Below are 24,455 nucleotides of genomic sequence, written 5' to 3' on the forward strand. Positions count from 1 at the left end.
TTATTATTTCCCTTTAATGTTTACCTTATTTTGATTCTTTTGAATCTTGTATTTGAAAGTCAGACTTTTTATTCAGCCTGGTATTTTCATCAGGTATATTTGAAAGTCCTCAATTTCATTGAATCCCAGTTTCTCTCTGAAGGATTACACTATTTTTGCTGATTCTTGGTTGTAATCTTAGCTCCTTTGCCCTCCAGAATATCACACTCCAAGCTCTTTAATGTAGAAGCTCCTAAATCTTGTTATCCTGACTGTGGCTCCATGCTCCTCGAATTGTTTCTTTCTGGCTTCTTGAAATATTTTCCCTTTACCTTGGTGCTCTGGAATTTGGCTATAATATTCCTGATAGTTTTCCTTTTAGGATTTCTTTCAGGAGGTGATTGGTGGAGTCTTTCAATTTCTATTTTACCCTCTGGTTCTAGAATATCAGGGAAGTCTTCCTTGTTAATTTCTTGAAAGATTATATCTAGGCTCTTTTTTGATCATGACTTTCAGGAAATTCAATAATTTTAAAATTATTTCACCTGGATCTCTTTTCCAGGTCAGTTGTTTTTCCAATGAGATAATGTGCATTGTCTTCTGTTTTTTTCTTTTTTTTTTCATTTAAAATTCTTTCTCATAATGTTTTATAAAGTCATTAGCTTCTACTTGCTCAATTATAATTGTTAAGGAATTTTTTTCTTCTGTAAATTTTTGTACCTCCTTTCCCATTTGGTCAATTCTACTTTTTAAGTTCTGTTCAGTTAATTTTGTATAGCTTTTTCCATTTGGAAAATTCTGCTTTTCAAGGCATTCTTCTCCTCATTGGATTTTTGAATCTCTTTTACCATTTGTCCTATTCTGTTCTTTAAAGTGTTATGTTCTTCAGTATTTTTTGTGCCTCCTTTGCCAAACTGTTGACTCTTTTTTCATGATTTTTTTTGCATCATTCTTATTTCTTTTTCCAATTTTTCCTCTCCTTATCTTACTTGATTTTTAAAACAATTTTTTCCCAGTCTTCTGAAATAAAAATTGATTATGCATTAATCTGAATGATAATTTTTAGTACTAGTTTCCTCAACATTGATGTGGTTGTTCTACATATTTTTCTTTTGGTTCTGTTTTTCTCAATCTGCAGTCACTGCTAAGAACCTTTCCAAATTTACCTGAGAAAACTCTGTGTGTCAAGCTTCAGATCTTATTGGGTTTCTGTTCAGTATAACCCAGATTCTTAGTTAAAGCTTTCTAAGGAGCAGGTAGAGGGGGTCCTGCTTCCCATTCATGTAGTGATAGATTCAAAAGATGCAATAAAGTTTTCTTACAATTCACATGATTGAATAAAGTTTTCTCACAAGACAGAAATTGGACTAAACCCATAACTGAATAGAAAGGCAGTGAGAGAGATCTAGAATTAAGTCCATGTCCCCCAGTAAATCTCATCACCTAATATCTCATCACCATGTAGATTGATTTAGATTCTTAACACCCTATACTTTCACAATTTTCTCATTTGCCTCTCTTCTCTGATCAGTGGGCTGGAGGTAGGAGCAATAAGTACTTTTCAATGCCTTCCTTTATGGACAAGTAACTTCCCATTTTCCATTGGTGGCTCTGCTTTGTTTCAACTTCATGGAACATGTGCCCTGTATTGAGTGTCCCATAATTCCCTCTTAATTCACTTTTTATCTATCTTTTGCTTATTTTCTTGCCCCATTAAATTATAAGCTCTTATAAGACAAGGATTTTCTTTCTTTTTCTTACTTGTATCTCCAGCACTTAGCACAGTGCCTGCTATATATGTGGCTCTTAATAAATTAATGAATTGAATTGAATTAGGTGCTACTGATTAATTTTCCTTTGTCTTTCAATATCTATACAGAGCTGTTTGGACTCATTTAGATGTTCTAAAAGCCATTTTCTCTTCCCTTCTGTTGATTTATTTGCTTGCACTCAAGGTTTTTAATGGAGTTTCCTTCCTCCTGAGAACTTTGGCAATTTTATTCTTTTTACCATATTATGGTCTCTTATTGCTCACTTTCTGACTCCCTCTTTCTATCTTAGATCCTCAGTGTTAGACCTCAAATCTATCTCAACTTCTGGTCATGCTAGGGAATTATCTTTTCACAGATCTCATTATCTACCCCAAGGGACTTCTTGGGGAGGGGGGAGGAGCAGAACTAGTCTTGGATTGATGTCAATCACCTTTCCTTTGGACTTGATCTTCCCCACTGGAACACAGACATGCAGACACACACACACACACACACACAATCAATTGGTACCTTGGTCCAGTTATCTGTATTCTACAAGTAAATCACATTTCTGCTTTCCTATACATCTACCTCCTCTAGAGAGATGGGGGTGTGATAGAATTGGTATATATATAGTGCTAACCTCTCTTGTTTATTTCTATAGAAATTATGTATGATTATGATTATAGTAAGAGCAGGTACAGGGAGATGCACTGAATGAAACTATAGCAGTACTAAGGGACTTTAATGAATACATTCCAGAGCAAAATCTATAAATCATGCAATACATTCTTGCTAGAATGTGGGGGTTGGTAGGGAGTGGGTACTATTTAAATAGATTATGGATTATGGATTATTTTACCTTGTTGTTAATTCTTTAGGCTATGGTCGTTACATCATTAGGATTCTATGGAGATATCTACAATTATGTTCTTGCACATAATTCTTATTTTGTAAAGTTTGTGAGATCAAGAGGATTACAAAAAATATCTAATTCTCCATCTTGTTGATCACATGACCTATTTCATCTTTTGTGATCACTTCATCCTCATTAACTTACAAATTCTTCTAGTCATTCATCTCAAAGATACAGTTTTTGTTAACCTCTAGTTATGACTTTTTATTATCACTTTGGATATGGTTATATCATAAATGCTAGTTTGAATCAATTTTCTGCTAGATTATTTTCCAATTGTTCAATGGTTCTTGTTGAGTATGGAGTTTTTTGCTTGTAGTTGGTATTATTGGATTTAGTAAATATTGACTAGATCTTTTTCTAGCCTATTCCACTGATCTACATTTTTGTATTTTAATTATCATAGCTTAATAATCATAATAATGGTCACTGCATTATAATATAACCTTAGATACAGTAATGCTAGATTAACTTTATTCTTTTTTTCTCACTAACATATCATGGATTCTAAAGTTTTTCATTCTATAAATGAATTTTCAACTTATTTTTGTCTACCATCATAACATAAATGTGTAGTAGTTTGATTGATTTAAAATTAAATGCTAATATTAATTTTATTGCTGTTATTTAGTAATTTTCAATCATGTCTGACTCTTTGTGACCCCTTTGGATTTCTTTTTTTTGTAAAGATACTGGAGTGGTTTGCCATTTCTTTGTCCAGTTCATTTTATAGATAAGGAAACCAAGGCACACAGTGTTAAATGACTTGCCAAGGATCACACTGCTAACAAATAAATGTCTGAGGCCAGATTTTAACTCAGGTCATCCTGACTCCAAACACAGCACTCCATCAATTCTATCACCTAGCTGCCTCCTAATATTTATATAGGGGTAATGTTTTATCACATATCACTAACACAAATTCAGTTATTAGCTCATTTATATAAAGAATGTTTTATAAATGTGTGGTTATATTGCAGATTTTTTGGTATATTAAGATGTAACTATTTTATACTTTCTGCAGGCATTTTTAATGTAGGATCTCTTTCTACCTCTCCCTCGGGTTTATTAAAACAAGATTTCTGGGGGTTTATTTCTACTTTGTCACTTCTCTGAGCCTATTAAGTATTTTAATTATGGTTTTTTCATTGAAACTCTAATATTCTCTAATGTATTGTCTACAAATGCATTCCCTCTATGTATTCTTTTAATTTATTTTTTAAAATATAGATAAAGCTATCTTTTTAGTACTATATGAAATAAAAGCATAGATTATGGGGACCTTAGCTTAGCCCTAATCATGTGAAGAAAATCTATTTTGTTTCCCCATTAAAGAGTGTTAAGGATTTTTTTAAGTTGAGAAATATTGTATAAGATGATGAAACATAATTTACATTCCATTCATGGGAGCTTGCCAGCCTGTGAATTGCCCAGTGTGAGAAGATGCTGAGACAGCTTTGAGGCTCAAACTCTAGTAGAAGCTGCTAGAGAAGAAGTCAGAAAGTGAACAATATAGAAAAATGAAGGGGGAAGAGACCAAAGTTGCCAAAAACATCAGGAGGAAAAAGAATCCAGCTAAAGACCTAGAGCATAAGTAGATAAAAAACAGAGAAAATATTATCAGAAAAGAATATGGCCTGCAGATCAGATATTTAAGACATTTATAAAAAACACATTGCAAGGCAAAGGAAAATCAATTAAGACCTGGTGAATAAGAGGAAACTTTGTCACAAAAGAGGATAGAGGGGGCAGCTAGGTGGCACAGTGGATAAAGCACCAGCCCTGGATTCAGGAGTACCTGAGTTCAAATCCGGCCTCAGACACTTGACATTTACTAGCTGTGTGACCCTGGGCAAGTCACTTAACACCTCATTGCCCCGCTAAAAGACAAAAACAAACAAACAAACAAACAACAAAAGAGGATAGAACCAAAGCATGAGTTTTCCAAATGTTTTTTGTTTGTTTCTTTCTTTCTTTGTTTAGCAACAAACATTTATTTTCTTTTCCAGTTATATATAAGGGTAGTTTTCAACATTCATTTTCATAAGATTTAGAGTTCCAAATTTTTCTCCCTCCCTCTCTCCCTTTGCACCCCCCTCCACAAGATCACAACCAGGTTGTATATGTACAATCCACAAGTGCTCTTTTTATCAGTTCTTTCTATGGGGGTGCATAGTAAGCTTCCTCATTAGTTCCTTGGGATTGTCTTGGATCATTGCACTGCTGAGAGTAGTTAAGTCATCACAATTGATCATTGAACAATACTGCTGTCACTATGCACAATGTCCTCCCGGGTCTGCTCACTTCACTATACATAGATGTTTATTAGTCTTTCCAGGTTTTTTGGAGATCATCCTGTTTGTCATTGCCTGTAGCACAAGACCATTTCACTACAATCATATAGCACAGCTTTTTCCATCATTCCTCATTTGATGGACATTCCCTTGATTGTCAATTCTTAGCCTCCACCAAGAGTTGCTATAAATATTTTTTGTACAATTTTTCCCCCTTTTCCCTTTTTCATGATTACTATTGTTAACTGTTTCCCTTCCATCCTATCACTCTTTGAAAGGGATTTGCTTGTCTGTCCCCCCACACCCCCCCACTCTGCCCCTTCCTTCTTTTGACCCTCTCTCTTTATCCCCTTCCCCTCCTATTTTCCTGCAGGGTTAGAGAGATTACTCCACCCAATTGAGTGTGTACATTATTCCCTCCTTGAGCCAATTCTAATGAGATTGAGGTCTTTGAGCCAATTCTGATGAGTGTTAGGCTCATTTACTGCCCAGATTAAACAGATTACTCCACCCATTTGAGTGTGTCTGTTAGTCCCTCCTTGAGGCAGGTCTGATGAATTTAAGGTCTTTGAGCCTTTTCTGATGAGGGTAAAATTCATTTACTGTCCAGCTCCTCTCCTATCTCTTCCCCCACTCCATAAGCCCCTTCCTGCTTCTTTCATGTAGGACTTCACCTCTGCCCCTCCCCTTCCCCCAGCGTATTCCCCTCACCCCTCAATCCAACCCTAAAGATGTCATCACCTAGCTAAGTGACACAGTGGACAAAACATCACCCTTGGACCCAGGGGGATCCCAGCCAAAACCCGGCCTCAGACACAAGACAGTCCCCCACTGTATGACTCCAGGTATGTCCCCCAGCTCCAATTTTTTATGGTACTCTAGGGTCTTGTATTTGAAAGTCAAATTTGCCATTCGATTCAGGTCTTTTCATCACAAATATCGGAAAGTCTTCTTTTTCATTAAAGTCCCACTTTTTCCACTGAAAGATTATGCAGAGTTTTGGTGGGTAGGTGATTCTTGGTTGTAATCCCATTTCCTTTGCCCTTTGGAATATCATATTCCATGCCCTCTGGTCCTTTAATGTAGAAGTTGCTAGATCTTGTGCTATCCTGACTGGGGCTCCACAGTACTTGAATTCTTTCATTTTGGCAGCTTGCAATATTTTCTTCTTGACCTAAGAGCTCTGGAATTTGGCTATAATATTCCTAGGAGTTTTCCTTTTGGGGTCTCTTTCTGGAGGTGATTGGTGGACTCTTTCAATTTCTATTTTAGCTTCTTCTTCTAGAATTTCAGGGCAATTTTCCCTGAGAATATCTTGGAAGATGATGTCTAAGCTCTTTCCTTGATCATGGTTTTCAGGTAGACCAATAATTTTCAAATTATCTCTCCTGGACCTATTTTCCAAGTCAGCAGTTTTTCCCAGAAGATATTTCACATTCCCCTCTATTTTTTTATTCATTTGGATTTGCTTTATTGTGTCTTGGTTTCTCATAAAGTCACTGGATTCCATTTGTTCAATCCTAATTCTTAGGCAATTATTTTCATCACAGAGCTTTTGTACCTCCTTTTCCATTTGGCCAATTTGACTTTTCAAGCTGTTGACTTTTTTCTCATGTCTTTCCTGCATCCCCCTCATTTCTCTTTCCATTTTTTCCTCCATCTCTCTAACTTTATCTTCAAAGTCCTTTTTGAGCACCTGAGCCTGAGACCAATTCATATTTTTCTTGGAAGCTTTAGATATAGGGGCCCTGATGTTGACATCTTCCTCTGAGGGTGCCCCTTGGTCTTCCTTGTTACTGAAGAAACTGTCTATAGTCCCTACCTTTCTCTGTCGGCTCATCTTGTCTTTCTTTTACTTAACTTTTAGCTCCTTAAAGTGGGGCACTGTTTCCAGGCTGCAGTATCCCAAGCTTAAGAAGTCCCAGGTGGTATGATTTAAGGAGAATCAGGTTCTTCACTCACCTGGCCTGTTCCCTGGCCTGTAGATGACCCCAGACCAACTTGTTAATCAACCAGCTTTATGTGTTGTGGTTGTTAGCTCCCATGAGCCTGTGCCCCTCCCCCACCTGGGCCACTGCTACTCGAGCCTGCCTCCTGGTTCTCAGCAGTGGTGTAAAATCTAAGTTCTGCCTTAGCCCCAGCATAGACCCCTGTAGTCTCCCCCCTGCCCAGGACTCATCCCACTTACCAGACTGTGAGCTTAGTTCCAGATGACACTGGCACTTCAGCTGATTCAGAGGCTCTGGGGGTCTGCTTTTCTGGTGAGGCCTTCCTGGGACTGGATCTGTGTCAGGGTGACTGTGGGTTTGGGCTCGACTCCTGTATCAGCACAGCAGCTCCCTCCTTCTGACCTTCCAAGCCGTTCTTGGTTAGAAGATGATTTCAGCACATTCTTATGTGAATTTTGTTGCTCTAGGCATTTTCTATATTTGGGGTGCAGACATAGGTCAGAGGTCAAGACCGGCATTCCGCGTCCCGAGGATGGAGCAACAGCTGCGGCCGTTGGGCACGCCGGGTAGGGCCGGTTACCCAAATGGTTTTAAAAAGAAATAAGAATTGTTAAGGCAGAATTCACAGAGTGTAAGAAGAAATAATTGGAATAATACAAAAATATTGAATTCACAGTGGAAAGTCTCTCCAAAGAAATTAAAAAAAGAAAATCACTAATTGGCAAATACAAAAAAGGGTCAGGGCAAGGACATTTTGAAAATGTAATGGATAGAATGCCAAGCCTGGTATCAAGAAGACTTGAGTTTAAGTTGGATCTCAGATACTAGCTGCATAACCCTGGGAAAGTCAATTAATTCCATCAATTTCTTTATCTGTAAAGTGTGGATAGTAATAGCACCTACCTTTAAGATTTGTTGTGAAGATCAAATGAGATCATAATTGTAAAGTATTTAGCACAGTTCCTGCTAAGTGCTATATAAATGTTAGCTATATTATTATTATTATATGGAAGAAGAGGAGCAAAGCTCAATAACACTAAAGAAAAACATGGTCTCTGTGAATAGACAGTGAATAGAGACAACTTAATGATTATGGTTTCCCAGAAGAGACAAGTCAAAAAATGAGTGCCATAATTTAAGAAATAATACAATGAACCTTCTCCAGATTTCTTCACATAGAAAATAATGTGCCAATAAAAAGGATCAATAGACTGCCACCATTAAACAAACAAACAAACAAAACAAAACTATGCTGTAGACTCCAAGAAACATAGTGGCTATATTCAGCAATTCTAATGACAAACAACAAATACTAAAAGTCACCAGGAGAAAGAACTTCAAATATAAAGGAAAGGAAATTTGAAAATATAAGACTATTTTGCACCCACAAGAAATCATAGGACAGCAAGGAATAATTTGTTCCAAAGACCAAAGGAACTCAAGATTCAACCCAAATTGATATGCCAAGAGAACCTGAGTCTAACCATTAAAAAAAGATACACATTAATAAAAAGAAGCATTTGAAGCATTCCTAGAAAGAAAACAAGAAATGGACAATCTGTTTGTTTTTCAAACACGCCAGACAATAAAAATACAAGAAAGTTAAATATACCAACAAAGGGCATGAACAACAACAAAAAAGAGAGATTTATTTCCAAAAGTATTCAGGAAGATATAAAGTAACAATCAAATAATAGAAGAGATGATGGAGAAATGTGCTCAAAACATCATGGAATAAACTTTAAAACACCACATCTTCAGTGAATCAATACTTTTGTGATCCTGTCTTACTGAATGGGAGGGATCCATAAAAGGGGAGAAGAACAGAAGATAGAAAGGAATATGTGATGTATATTAACAACATCAAATGTCGGAAACAGAGGAAAAATGAGATAAGAGAATGAATGAGGGGGTAAAGGAAGGGATTAAACTTGGTGGGGTTGGATGGTAAAAATGAAGTATGAAGTATTGTTTCCATGGAGGAAAAATACTTTATACAAATATAAGGGCTTTACAATATGCATAATATGCCAGTATTTTGTGTGTAAAGAGACTGGTCACCCTACCTATGAGAAGGATAATTAGAGCTACTAGAGGGCATGAATTCAAAGAAGAGATTTTAGGAGAAAGGGGAGGCGTGACCCTGTACAGGTCAAAGATGAATGATGCAATAGATACTTGAAAACATAGGAAAATTTGTGAAGTGGAGCAATGTCCTTATTATCTGCAGGAATAGATATTTCTAAGACTGAAACACTGGGAAAAGTTATCTAGGGAGCAAGATTAAGAAAACAACTTAGAAACTGTTTATAAGAGGGAAATCCAAAACAGACACCTATAGAGAGTTTAATTCTATTAAGACTGTAGAGACTAAAGGGCTAAATAATCATAAAGACCATGAATCACAGAATAAAAGTCTATAATACTCATAAAATATAAATAATGAAGAAAATAAGGAGGAAATAATTTTTTAAAATGAAATGTTAAAAGTAAAATAAATGAATATTTAAAAATTACAAATAAAACAAGTTGAAGGAAAGGAAAGAAGGGATTTTTACATGACTTCTTAACAATTAAAAAAGGAAGAATAGAACAATATAATAAAAGGAAGAAAGTGGGAATTTGCAAAACTCTGAAACCAGGTAAAGGGCTAAAAATGTGAGTATTGGGTGTTGGTGAGAGAAAGAAAGCCAGTGGGAATAGAGTCCCCTTAAAGTAGATTAAGCTAGGGGGCAGCTAGGTGGCACAGTGGATAAAGCACCGGCCCTGGATTCAGGAGGACTGAGTTCAAATGCAGCCTCAGACACTGGTCACTTACTACTGTATGACACTGGGCAAGTCACTTAACCCTCACTGCCCCACCAAAAAAAAAAAAAAGTAGATTAAGCTAAAAGAACTGAAGTGGAAAAATACTGTTCATAGAGGAAAAGTACTTTTGAGAGAGAGAGAGAGGGGGGGTGGGTGGGAGAAGGAGAGAGATGTGAATGAATGAAAATCATAAAATTAATTAGGGTGACAGGTTGGATAGAAAATACTATCTATTGTTTACAAGTAGCAAAGCTGAAAAATAAAAACATACACAGAATGAAAATGAAGGGCTGGAAAATAATTAACTATGTAACAGATGAATTTTAAAAAGATGTGTTATAATAATACTATCAGGCAAACAATAAGAACATTCACAAAAGAGATAAATAAGGAAGCTGCATTAGACTGAAAGGAACCATAGATAACAACAAATATTGAAATTAAATTTATATGCTCAAAATACCTTAGTACATAAATTCGTTAATTAAAAATTAATTACAAGAAGACATAGATAGCAATACTAAAGTGGCAGGAGATTTCATTTTTCCTGTCTGTTTTAGAGAAGTCTATTAGAAAGATACCCCCAAAAAGGTAAGGAAAACATTTTTTAAATTACTGGAGAAATAGAAGTAAAACAACAAAAGGAATGTTTTAAGTGAGACTGCTAAAGAATTTCCCAGGAAGACGTATAAAATTAAACAAAAATTGACCATGTTTTAAAACACAATGATTTTGAAAACAAATTGAAAAGATCCAGAAATAGTAAACATATCCTTTATAGAACAAAGAACAATAAAAAGAGTAATCAGTCCAGGGACTCAAACAAAAGGTATAGATACAAAGGGAGATTAAACAAAGAAATTCTAAGTAGTGAGTAGATAAAAGAACCAATCATAGAAAATGAATAATTATGTAAAATAAAATGAAAATAATGAAACAAAACACTAAAATTTGTTGAATGCAGGAGAAAATTGTCTCACAAATATCAGCAAAATAGGAAAGAGAATTTATTCATTGAACAAGCATTAAAAACACTAGAAAGCAAACATATACAATCTTCATATAAGCACAAAAAGGAGACATTAAAAATTAGAGAAGAAAAAGAAATTTGAAATTAAAACCTATAAAAAACCCTATAAAACTAAAAAAGACTGGTTCTTTTAAAAGACTAATGAAATTAATAAACCCTTAGCAAATATGACTGAAGAGAATAGTGCTTAAATATTGATAAAGTAGCACATTTTCAGAAAAAGAAATAGTACTATCTATAAAAGAAGTAAAAATGAAAAAAAAAAGTCCTGGTCTAGATGGATTCATGAGATTTCATAAAAAATGCAAAGTATTCAGCTACAACACAAATTGTTTTCAAATATTGATAAAGAAAGCACTTTAAAACAATCTTCTAGTGGGGCAAATATTGTTCTAATCCCTAAACCAGGAAATTATAAAGTACAGAGGGAGATTTACAGACTGATATCATGAATAAATATTAATTTTAAGATTTATGGTAAAATCCTGTCAAAAAATAGGTTGGAAGTAATACAAAGTTAGTAATCAGAACTGTGAATATGAATTCAATAAACTCCCTAATAAAATGGAAATGTAAAAGACTGGATTAGAAACCAGAATCCAACAATATGTTGTTTACAAAAACAAAACAAAAACAAAAACCCTCTGCTTGAAACAGGAAGACTCACATAGAGTTGCAATAATGCAGAATCTATTATGCTTTGAATGAAGCAAAAAAAGCTAGGGTGGTGATTATGATCCCAGATGAAGCAAAATCAAAAATAGACCCAAATAAAAAAGATAATCAGGGAAGCTCCATTTTGCTCAAAGTTACCATAGGAAATGAGGAAATATTGATACTAAATATATATGCACCAAATGACTTAGCATCCAACTTCTTAATGGAAAAGTTAAATGAGGAAGTAGACAGCAAAACTATAGTAAGGAAGACCACAATAGTTCTTCTTAAAATTATCTAATTTTTTAGATTTATCTAAATCTAACCATAAAATAAATAAGAAAGACACTAAGGAGAGGAATAGAATTTAAGAAAAGTTGAATGTAACATGCAGAACATTAAATGGATATTTAAAAACATATACCTTTTTTCTTAGCTGTACATGGCACCTTCACAAAAATTAACAATGTTTTGGGGGATAACCTTACAATAAATGCAGAAAGGCAGAGGTATTAAATGCATCATTTAATATTATAATGCAATAACAATTATATTTTGAAAAGGCCCTTGAAAGTATAGATTAAAAAATAGTTGAAAACGAAATAATCTAATCTTAATCTAATCTTGTTCCATGAGTAGGTCACAGAACAAGTCATAGAAACAATAAATAATTCCATTAGAGAGAATAACACTTAGACAACATACCAAAATTTGTGGAATGTACCCTACGTAGTACTTAGGGGGAAATCGGTATCTTTAAACAATTACTTAATAAAAGAGAATGAATAAATTCATGAATTATACAGACAACTAAAAAAACTCAAGAAAAGGAACAAATTAAAAATATCCAGTGAAATAACAAAATAGAAATTCTGAAAAATCAAAGAAGATATTAATAAAATTGAAAGATAAAAATTGAACTAATAAATAAGAGGGTGGATGCAATAACAAGGAAGATAAAATTAAAGCAATTATCAGGAGACATTTTGCCCAATTATATGACAATAAAACTGACAATCTAAGTGAAATGGAAGAATATAAAAATGTCAATTGCCCGGTGTAACAGAAGAGAAAATATAATACCTAAATAACCTTATCCTGGAAAAAGAAATTGAACAAGTTATAAATAACCACCATTAGAAATAACCTTTAGGACTTTATAAATCAAATTTATAAACAAATTTAACCAAATCACTTAAAGAACAATGAATTCCAATTCTGTAAGGACCAAATTTAGTATGGGAAGAGTTAAGTGGGCAGCTCACTGTAGTATTGGGGTAAGCAAAGAAATAGCCTCTTTCAAAAACAAAACAGGTTTATTAATGGGAACAAATTTAAAACACAAGTGAGGTTAATAGAGCTAGGAACAATGTCTAAATCTCTGAGGTAAAAAGGCCCCAGGTACCCCAAACCTGCCTCCAGCTCAGCTAGCTCCAAAGAGCTAGTTTTGCCTCAAAAACACAAACTCCCCAACACCCAAAATCTGTAGCTCTAAGGAGAATTAGCTGTGTAGTCTCTTCTGTTTTTGTCCAAAGGTCAAACACAAGCAGCTCCTCTAACTGTCTACCTTCCTTCCCCTTTTCCCTCAGAACAACCTCCTCTCTCTCTAACTGCCTCTTCCTCTAACCACCTCTAACTGTCTCTCCCACAGGAAGGGGTGGTTCTTGGTCCTGCTGAATCTCAAATTGGCTCAGCACACCTACATGGGCTGTCCCCATTATAATCTGGCCAGGCTTATGTGGGCATGGGGGAGGGGAGGCTTAGTTACTTAGTTTCAATAAATGTTCCCTGTGGTCAGAGTTCCTCTTGTTTGTTCAATTATCTTCCAAAGTACACATCCATCTTCTCTTAGGCTTTTCAAGTTTATTTTTTTTTTCAGTCTGACCATAATGAAGCAAAGACAGGGTCATGAAAACCCCAAATCCCACTTAATTCCTTACACTTTCAAATTCCTTCTAAGACACAAATGTGGTTTTGATACCTAAAACAGGTATCAAGAGTGAAATCGGGTATAAGAGTGTAAAGAGAGAAAGAAAACTATATAGACCAATTCCCCAATGGATATTGATGCAAAAATTTTAAGTCAAACACTAGCAAAGAGATTACAGCAATATATCACAAGGATCATACACTATGGCCAGTTTAAATTTATGTCAGAGCCCTACCAAATAGCTTTTAAGAAACAAATATATTTTAAAAAATTTATTTTATTTTCAATTCATGGAATAATATCAGCAATTCCATAACACAGTACACTAAAAAAGATGATTTCATGTGAAACTACAAATCTGCTGTATACAGCTTGCTATTCCCTTCAAATATAAAATGAAGAACTGTAGATTCTGAATGCAGATTGAACCATACTGTTTCTACTTTTTCGGCTGTTTTTTCTCTTTTGGGGGTTTTTTCCCTTGTGTTCTGATTCTTCTTTCACAATATGACTAATTTAGAAATATGTTTTATGTGATTGTACATGTATAACCTATATCAGAATCCTTTCTGCCTTGGTGAGGGGAGAGGGAAGAGAGGGAGAAAAATTTGGAACTAAAAATCTTATGAGAACAAATGTTGAAAGCTCTCTTTACATGTAACTGGAAAACAATAAAATACTTTTATGATTAAATAATTTTTTTTTAAAGTCTAAGAAGGAATCCTGTAGTATCAGCCTTGTGAAGATTGCAATGTCCTTCTAGGCCTTCAAGTAATGGCAAGAAGCATCAGTATCCAGGAAGTCACAGCAACAGCAGTGTGAGTGAGCTGATACTAAGGTAAAGGTTTTCATCAGTGATAGAAGCCTTTGGAAACAAAAAAGATCATACTTGCTATGTTCTCAGGGAAGATAAACTATAAAATTGTGAATTAGTAAAATAATAAAGCCATTTTTATGTCCAAACAAGTCTTGAATATTAGCCTTGTAACAGATTGCACTAGTGTTGACAAGTTATTGAATCTTGTTCTAATCACTCTATGATATTTTTATGCTTAGCATTCCATTTTCTGAGTGAAAATAAACTTGTTTCATATTTGAAATATTTATTCATTGACTAACTTAAAAAAAATCTCTTCATATCTCCTCCATATTTTGTGAAAACACTAGAGATAATAAAGGCAAATTTAGTATAATCATCAACATTCTTCAAGAAGCCAAGGTTGGGGTGATAAGCAAATGAATATAAGAACTGGGGCATCTACTTCCACTACTGAGAAGTCAGGCTTTCACCTAATCTGGGCTCTGCACAAATGATGATGACAATTAACGAACGGGGATTAGTGCATGTCACCAACACATGTGATATTAGCTGAGTAGAGTCCTAGCCACTGTTATGCCTAGAAATAAAATTCCCTCTAGCACATCTGAAAGAATCTGAGAATTATATGTCTAAAAGGGAAAGTCTCTTCCCATCTAGGAAGAGTCATTGAAATGATATATAAAAGAGTTAAAATGATTCCGTCATTTTTTCCTACTTTTAATGACTTTATTTCTGACCACAAGTCTATCATCATGGATGGCTAGTTTTACAACTTACACCATTCTTAGGAAAGAATTTAGGTATTAAATGTTCCTGAACTCCATGTCCTTGGCAACTCATCTAGAGAGAACCACTTCTCATTACTTTTTGTTCTCCTCAGAGCGTGGCACCTGGAAAGTTATCACTTAGTCTCTGTTCACTCCCACTTCTACCAGTCAGATGGAAAATAGTAAGGCACAAACTCATCCTGATTTCCAAGAACTGTGAAGGCAAGCAGTACATGTTATTGTCTCTATTAGTGCATTTTTCATTGTAGGGAACCATCTAATATTTTATTTGTTTTATACCTACAGCAACTTCTCACAAAGTGACTTTACACAAGTACTTTCTTTAAGCTACTGAGCTTCCAGTATCTGTACCAGACTCAGACACTGCCAGAGGAATTTTGGGTAGGATCCAGTTGGTTAGGGAGAGTGAATAACTATTAGGGACTCATAAGTCAATTCCTCTAGAAATCCAGGAGTATGGGTTAGTTTTAGCTCTGTACCAAAGGTTCCTAGTTAAAACTAGAAAGATTCTGCTTTCCTGGATGTCTTCAACAAAATGAAACACATAGGATTAAAATGATTAACAAAAATTCTTTGGCCTCCTAGAGTCCTAACCCTATTTTTTGATAAAGTCCCAGGAATAAGTAAAGACTAGGGGGCAGCTTGGTGGCACAGTGGATAAAGCACTGGCCCTGGATTCAGGAGGACCTGGGTTCAAATCCAGCCTCAGACACTTGACACTTACTAACTGTGTGACCCTGAGCAAGTCACTTAACCCTCATTGCCTTGGGAAAAAAAGAGACTAAAGTAGTTTGGGGGGTGGAGGGTGGGAAGTAGGCATTTTCTCAGTTGATAAAAATTGAGGTAAAGAGAGGAATGGATCCTGGGAGTCCAGCTCACTGGGGTGTGCAGGAGAGATGTTGTTCTTGGGGGAATGGAATAGCATAAGAATTCCATGAGGAGAGAAAGGACATTGAAGCCCAATAATACTAGAAGCCAGAGTTGCCATGGACACATACATTCAGTATGTGTACCTTATTATAATCGCACTCTTAATTTGTGTGCATTTTTCCTATGAATATTAGATTTTTGTAAAAGCATGGACCAGACTTATGTAGGAATGTCTTGTGGGTAGCATTTTTTGCCATTTTACCAAACATCATTACTTTGAGCAAATTATATTGACTATATGCATATTAAGAGGAAATTCATGAATCAAGACTAATGAAATATATTTTTAGGAGAGAGGACCCACAAGGAACCATAAAACCTGTGAGAGCAGGCAAATATTAAGCAGCTGAACCTGAACATGTAAAATGATTTTTTAGTATTCGTTTTTAAATTTTGGAGCTGCAAATTCTATCTCATCCTCCCTCTACTCCCCCTTCCCTGAGACAGTAAGAAATCTAATAAAGGTTATCCATGTGCAATCATGTAAAACATTTCCATGTTAGTGATTTTGTGGAAGAAAAATCAAACAAAACAAAGATGGAAAGTGAAAAATAGTATCTGTATTCAGATCACATCAGTTCTTGCTTTGGAGATGATTGCATTATTCCTCATGAGTCCTTAGGGATTGTCTTGAAATGTATTATTGAAAATAGCTTAGTCATTCACAGTTCTTCATCGAACAATATTGCTATTATCATGTACAATGTTCTACTGGTTCTGCTCTCTACACTCTGTATCACTTCATGTAAGTCTTTCCAGGTTTTTCTGAAATCTGCCCGTTCATCATTTCTTATATCACAATGGGTTCATTCCATTACAAGTTCTTCTGCCATTTCCCAGTTGACTGGCATCGCTTTGATTTCTAATTCTTAGCCTCAACAAAAAGAGCTGCTATAAATATTTTTGTCCAAATAGACCCCACCACACTTTTATTACTTTGGGACATAGATCTAGCAATGGTATTACTGAATCAAAAGTTATGCGCAGTTTGATTGTCCTTAAGGTATCATTCCAAATTGCTCTTCAGAATGCTTAGAACATTCACAACTTCACCAATAGTGCATTAGTGTCCCAGTCTTCCCATATCACCTTTTTTTTTTTTTTTTAGTGAGGCAATTGGGGTTAAGTGACTTGCCCAGGGTCACACAGCTAGTAAGTGTCAAGTGTCTGAGGCTGGATTTGAACTTAGGTCCTCCTGAATCCAGAGCCAGTGCTCTATCCATTGCACCACCTAGCTGCCCCCAGTTCCCTTTATATTTGAGAAATGAGGCCTAAATCAGAGATACTTGCTGTCAAATTTCCCCCCAGTTTTCTGCTTTTCTTCTAATCTTGGTGTCATTGGTTTTGTTTTTGCAAAAACTTCTGAATTTTATATAATCAAAATTAGCCATTTTACAATTCTATCTCTTATTTGTTCCTAATTTTTCCCTTATCTATAGATCTGATAGGTAAACTATTCGTGCCTCTCTTAAGTTGCTTATGGTATGTATGTTTATGTTTAAATTATGTACCCATTTTGACCTTATCTGGATATATGGTATGAGATATTGGTTTATATCTAATTTCTGCCATGTTGTTTTCCAATTTTCCCAAGCAGCTTTTGTCAAATAATTAGTTTTTGTCCCACAATCTTAGATCTTTGAGTTTATCAAATGCTAAAATACTACAACCATTTACTATAAAGTATTGTGTACATAATATATTCTGCTGATTCACCATTCTATTTCTTAGCCAGTACCAGAATGTTTTGATGATTTACCACTTTACAATACAGTGTGAAATCTGGTATAGCTAGGTCACCTTCCTTCACAGATTTTTTCATTGATTCCATCAATATTCATTTTAATTAACATTTTAATTTAAAGTTTTGAATTTCATTTTCTATCCCTCTTTCTTTCTCTCCTTCCTTTTCACCTTCCTAGAGGCAATAAACAATCAGATATGTTATACATGTACAGTTATGTAAAACATTTCCATATTTGTCATTTCATATAAGAAGACTTGAATAAAAGAAAAAAAATTAAAGAAAGTGGAAAAAAAACATGCTTCAGTCTGTGTTAAATCAGTATCAGTTTTCTCTGGAGGCAGTTTGCGTGCTTCATCATTAGTCTTTTGGGATTGTCTTGGATCATTTTATTGCTGAAAGTAGCTACATCATTCACAGTTCTTCATCAAACAATATTGCTGTTGCTATGTACAATATTCTGGTTCTGTTCACTTCACTATGCATCAATTCATGTAAGTTTTCACAGGTTTTTCTGAAATCATCCAGCTTGTCATTTCTTATAACGCAAAAATATTATGTTATAATCATATACCACAACTTGTTTAGCCATTCCCCATTTTATGGGCATTTCTTTGATTTACCATTCTCAGCCACTGCAAAAAAGAGGTATTATAAATATTTTTTATACAAATACGTCCTTTTCTTTTTTTTAATGTCTTTGGGATATAAACCCATAAGTGGTATTGTTGGATCAAAGGGAATGCAGAGTTTTATAACCCTTTGGGCATACTTCCAAATTGCCCTCCAGAATGGTTGGATTAGAATCCCAGTTTTCCCTCATCCCCTCCAACATCCAACATTTTCCTTTTTTGTCATATTAGCCACTCTGATAGGCATGAGGTGATACCTCAGAGTTGTTTGAATTTGCATTTCTCTGATCAATAGTGATTTAGAGCATTTTCATATGATTATAAATAGCTTTGATTTATTTGTTTGAAAACTGTTCAAATCCTTTGACCATTTCACAATTGGGGAATGACTTGTCTTCTTATAAATTTGGCTCAGTTCTCTATATATTTGAGAAACGAGGCCTTTAGCAGAGATCCTTGTTTTGAAAATTATCTCCCAATTTTCTGCTTTCCTTATGATCTTGGTTGAATTGATTTTATTTGTGCAGAAGCTTTTAAATTTTATGTAATCATAATTATTTTATGTTGGATGTATGGAGATTGTTTGGGATCATTATTTCTTTTGATTTTGTTATCAATATGGCCAATTAATCTCATAACTTTCCCAACATTGAACCAACCTTGTATTCCCACTCTAAATCCTACTGATCATAGTGTATGATCCTTGTATATTGCTGTAATCTCCTTACTAGTATTTCATTTAAAAGTTTTTTTAACTATATTCATTCAGCAAACTTATCTATAGTTTTCTTTCTCTCTTTTTCCCCTTCTTGGTTTAGGTATCAACACCATAAAAATAAAAGGAATTTGGTAGGACTCCTCCATCTACTTTTCCAGTTTATATAATATTGAGATTAATTACTCTTCAAATGATTGATAGAATTTGATTGTGAATCTATCTGGCCTTGGGTTTGTTCTTGAGAACTTCATTGATGGCTTATTCCATTTCTTTTTCCAAGATGGGCTTATTTAAGTATTTTATAGCCTCTTCTGTTAATCTGAGCAATTCATATTTTTGTAAATAGTCATGCATTTTGCTTAGATTGTCGCATTTATTGGCATATCATTGGGCAAAATAGCTCTTAATAAGACCTGGGACTGGGGTCTTTCCTAGGCATGGGGTCTAACTGCTGCCTTGTTTTGGGTGAGGAACCTTGCTCATAGTTCACTCCATGTGCAGAGCTTCACTTCTGGCCTTCTCTGGGGTCCTGGGCTTCACTGGTGGTCTTTATAGGGACTGGGGTCTCACTAAGCTACTTGTCTGCACTGGCTACTGGCTTGCCTCAGGGCTCTGGCCTGCTTCTGGCCTTGATGGTGACTTTCTAAGGGGCTCTGGGCATTGTCACTGTCCCCCCAGGGTGTGGTCTACTGTTGGCTTGCTCTCTGACTAAACTCATGCCTCACTTCAATGAGACTGACCTTTCTTGCTGACCCTTTAAGCTGTCCTGGGCTGGTAAAATGCTTCACTACTCCAAAATTAGTCCTGAGGCATTTTTCAAGATTGTTTGGAGAGGAATAGGAGAGGTCTTAAAGGAGATCCTGCCTCACTCCACCATCTGAGCACTGGAAGCCCCCTTGCTCTTACTTAAAATTTTTTTTTCAAATTCCTTTTTCTTGACAACTTTGTACAATTAAGTCAGGTATTTCGTTTCCCAATTTTTTGGAATGACGTGATTTAAAGAACCAAATAACAAAACCTTCACATTGCATGAATACTTTTCAGCTTGTTAGCTTACCCCCAGAAAGCTGGCTTTGTATCATATGTAGAAACCTTTAGCTCTCCCCTCCAGCCTGGAACTGAAACCAGGAACTCAGATCTTCTGAAAATGTCCACAGAAAGTAGTGTCCCTGTCCCACTGCTACTGCACTCACCAGGCATATTCTAACTCCTTCTTGCTGTAAACTGCAGCCCAAGACTGTATCTAGTCAGCACAGTTGGGCCTCATGGCCTTGAACAGCAGAGCATCCTTCAATCTTCCCCTGTTCAGATGTGTGACCCACAAACTAATTATGAGGTGCAAAGCCTGCCTCCCAATCCAGCTACCCCCAGGGTTTGTTTGGTGTTTCAGCAGAGAGCCAGCCTGGAGGTGTTTGTACTTCTCTGGAGTCAAACCTCTGACCCTGGGGTCTTTCCGCCCGTCCTTTCTATTTGTTCCAGTAGGACCACTGCTCTATCCCAATTCTTTTTTATTTTTGCTGCTCTGTGTTCCCCCTGAGTTGCTGTAGTGTTTTGTTTGTGGAGGGAATTTGGAGAGCATGGAATTTTCTGACCTACTCTGCCATCTTCCCAAATCACAATTTGAAAATTCACAGTAGAAAACTTACATTTTAGTCACAAATTAAATTTCAAATTAGTTTATCATGTTATGAATTTATACAAACTGGGGGAAAGATCCCTTCTTTCTTATCTGTGTTTCTTGTCTGGCTTCTAACTTTCTAAAACTTAAATGACAGAAAGATTTTTTCTCAAGAAAAAAAAAATTTCTTTTTACTCTTGCTCTGATAAGGCCCCAGGGGGGAAAAAAGCTAGCTTGATTTTTTTTTTGGGGGGGGGCAATGAGGGTTAAGTGACTTGCCCAGGGTCACACAGCTAATAAGTGTGAAGTGTCTGAGGCAGAATTTGAACTCAGGTCCTCCTGAATCCAGGGCTGCTGCTTTATCCACTGTGCCACCTAGCCTTTCAAACATACATAATACAAGATAGAATCAGAGAATCATTTACTGGCCAGGTCCTTATCCCTTACTAGAGATCTATGAGGGGTAAGTCCCTACTAGCTGGTGGAGCTGGTTTAAAACTCCCTAGGTTCTCTGTCAAAGCACATGGTTCAAAGTCCCACAGAAGCACAAACACAGAGCAGACAAGTGGGTTGCTATTTTCAGCTTGGACACTAGATGTCTGCAAAGGCCATGCTAAAGACACACAAAAACATGGAGTTTCTAAGAAGTGTGCATAAAAGTTCCCTTGTCAGGCTGATTCTGGGATTTTTCTCTATGTATTTTGATTGCCATTTTCTCCTGATTTCTCCTGACTTTAGCTGAGAGGTCTTGTTGAATAAAGAGAAACTTTCCCTAGTTTATCCAGGGATAAATGGAAAAGAAATTCTCCAAGGTTTTAAAAGAGAGAATTTAAACCTTCCCCTGGTTTATCCAGGGGCTCTTCTTGGAGAATGGAAATTCCTCAGAGTTTTAAAACAAGTTCTAAATTCTTTAAGGTTTTACAAACCAAGGCCTTTGACCTTACCTAGTTAGACCTATGAGCTCTCTTTGGAGAACCAAAGAAGTTCCCCTAGGTTTTAGAAGTACCTACAGGAATTTTTCCTGGGTCTTTATATTGCCAATTATTTCTAAATTATCACACTGAATACACAACACACTTCGAGACAGATAAAGACAGACAAAAATACAGCTTTTCTCAAAAGAATGCCTATCTTAAACTCAGAAGAAATTGGAGCCAGGAGGGAGAGTGAGGTCCTTGGTTGTAGACCTTCATGGAAAAATCCCCAGGTGGGAAATTTCACCAGTAAGGGGACTCTTGGGATTTCTTTTTTTTTTTGGGGGGGGGGCACTATTTCAAGAACTGCTCTCCCCCTCCAGTCCTACCACTGACACCAACTGTCTCAATAGAATTTAATAAGGGTAAACTGAGGTACAGAATTCTGAGTCTTATCAGTTTATTAGCAGGGCATGAACCTGGGAAAAATCATACCTTCTCATCTTACATCCCCTATCACTGCAGAGGGTAGCACCATCCTTTCAGTCCCTCATGCTAGCAACCTGACTCACCCTGGATTACTCACTATCTCTCACCCCCCCCCCCCACACACACACTCCCCATATCCAACTTATACCAAGGCCTTTGTAACCAAGGCCTGCTACTTTGCAACATCTCTCAACTATGCTGCCTTTTCTCTTCTGACACTGACACCACTCTAGCATGGGCCTTCATGCCTGGATTATTACAATAGCCTGCTGTTGGGTTTATCTGCTTCGCCTCTCACCACTTCATTCTATCTTCCATGCAGCCAGGAAAGTAGTTTTCCTAAATGAAAGATGGGCTGAACCACTTCCATAGTGTTCCCAAGAGACCATCATCAATGAATACTGAAGCCATTGACCATTTACCTCAGGTTAAAGTTAACCCCTCTCTGGACATATTCCCAACTGAAGAAGAGGGTTTGAATGTCATTAGGCTCTTCTCCTGGCAAAACACCTGGTGATGATTCTATTTCAGCTGAGATTCACAAGGTGGGAGGTCCATGGCTCATACAAAAGCTGACTGAAATACGTTGGCTTATATGGTAAGAGGAGATTATTCACCAGGAGTTCAAGGATGCCTCCATTGTCTATCTCTATAAAGGTAAAAGACATAGATTGTCCTGTGACAATCACAGGGATGTCTCTCGCTTAGTCACTGCTAACAAGATCCTTGACAGTGTTCTTCTTAATAGGCTGAGCCTTCACCTAGAAGATGGTTATCTACCTGAGAGCCAAGTGTGGCTTCAGAAACGTCTGAGGAGTAGTTGATATGGTTTTTGCTGCCCTACAACTCCAGAAGAAATGCCAGGAGCATTTTTCACACAAATAAAGTCAGATCTGAATAATTGGAAAAATATCAATTGCTCATGGGTAGGCTGAGCCAATATAATAATAATAACAATTCTACCTAAGTTAATTTATTTATTTAGTGCTATACCAATAAAACTATCAAAATGTTTTCCAGATCTAGAAAAAATAATAACAAAATTCATCTGGAAAAACAAAAGTTCAAGGATATCATGGGAATTAATGAAAAAAAAAACTACAAAAGGAGGTGATCTAGCAGTACCGGATCTCAGATTGTATTATAAAGTAGTAATCATCAAAACAATCTGCCATTGGCTAAGAAATAGAGAGGTCGATCAGTGGAATAGAATAGGTACAAATTACACTATAGGAAATGACTAAAGTAATCTAGTATATGATAAACCCAAAGGCCCACACTTTTGGAACAAAAACTCATTATTTGAAAAAAACCCGCTGGGAAAACTAGAAAACTGTTTGGTAGAAACTAGGTATAGACCAACATCTCACATTGTCTACTAAAATAAGGTCAAAATGGGTACATGATATACACATAAAGGATGATATTATAAGAAAATTAAGAGAGCAAGGAATCATTTATATGACAGAATTATGGGGAGAGAAAGAATTGAAGATCAAAGAAGATATAGAGAGTAAAACAAAATGTAAAATAAATCATTTTGATTATATAAAATTTTAAAAAGTTTTTGCAGAAACAAAACTAATATAACCAAGATTACAAGGGAAGCAGAAAACTGGGAAAGAATTTTTGAAACAAATATTTCTCAGTTGTATAGAGAACTGAATCAAATTTATAAAAATACAAGTCATTCCTCAATTGATAAATGGTCAAAAGATATGAATAGTCAGTTTTCAGACAAACCAAAGCTATAGATAATAATATAAAAATGCTCTCAATCACTATTGATCAGAGAAATGCAAATTAAAACAACCCTGAGAGGTATCACCTCACACCCATCAGAGTGGAAAATATAACAAAAATGGAAAGCATTAGATGTTGCAAGGGATGTGGGAAAGCTGGGACACTAATCCACTGATGGTGGAGTTGTGAAAAGATCTAACCATTCTGGAAAATATTTTGGAGCTATGCCCAAAGGGCTATAGAACTCTGTATATCCTATGATCCAGCAATATCACTGCTAGGTTTATATATACCCAAAGATATCCCCCAAAAGAGAAAAAAGAACTATTCATACAAAAATATTATAGCAGCTCTTTTTGTGGTAGCTAAGAATTGGAAATCAAAGGAATGCCCATCAATTGGGGAATGGCTAAACAACCTGAGGTATATGATGGTGATGGAATATTACTGTGCTATAAGAAATAAAAAGCAGGATAATTTCAGAAAGGACTGGAAAGACTTATATGATCTGATGTTTAGTGAAGTGAGCAGAATGTTATTCACAGAGACAGCAATATTGTTTGATGAACTGTGAATGACAACTATTCTCAACAATGCAATGATCCAAGACAGTCCCAAAGAACTATGGATAAAACATACTATCCCCCTCCAAAGAAAGAACTGTTATTGATGGAACACAGACTGAAACATGCTATTTTTCACTTTCTTTCATTTTCCCCTTTTATTCAAGTTTTCTAGTACAAAA

At 35.9% G+C, this 24,455-nt stretch overlaps 1 protein-coding gene across 1 annotated transcript in view; it reads left to right on the forward strand.

Moving 5' to 3' along the window:
- LOC122747427 (multidrug resistance-associated protein 1-like) overlaps positions 1–24,455 on the forward strand; it is a 162,481-nt gene that overhangs the window by 3,494 nt on the left and 134,532 nt on the right. The window contains exon 3 of the mRNA XM_043993451.1: positions 7,357–7,455. Within this exon, the coding sequence (XP_043849386.1) occupies positions 7,357–7,455 (99 nt within the window). The remainder of the gene's footprint in view (positions 1–7,356; positions 7,456–24,455) is intronic.

The sequence above is a fragment of the Dromiciops gliroides genome, chromosome 3 (genome assembly GCF_019393635.1).
Source record: "Dromiciops gliroides isolate mDroGli1 chromosome 3, mDroGli1.pri, whole genome shotgun sequence".
Classification (NCBI taxonomy): Eukaryota; Metazoa; Chordata; class Mammalia; order Microbiotheria; family Microbiotheriidae; genus Dromiciops; species Dromiciops gliroides.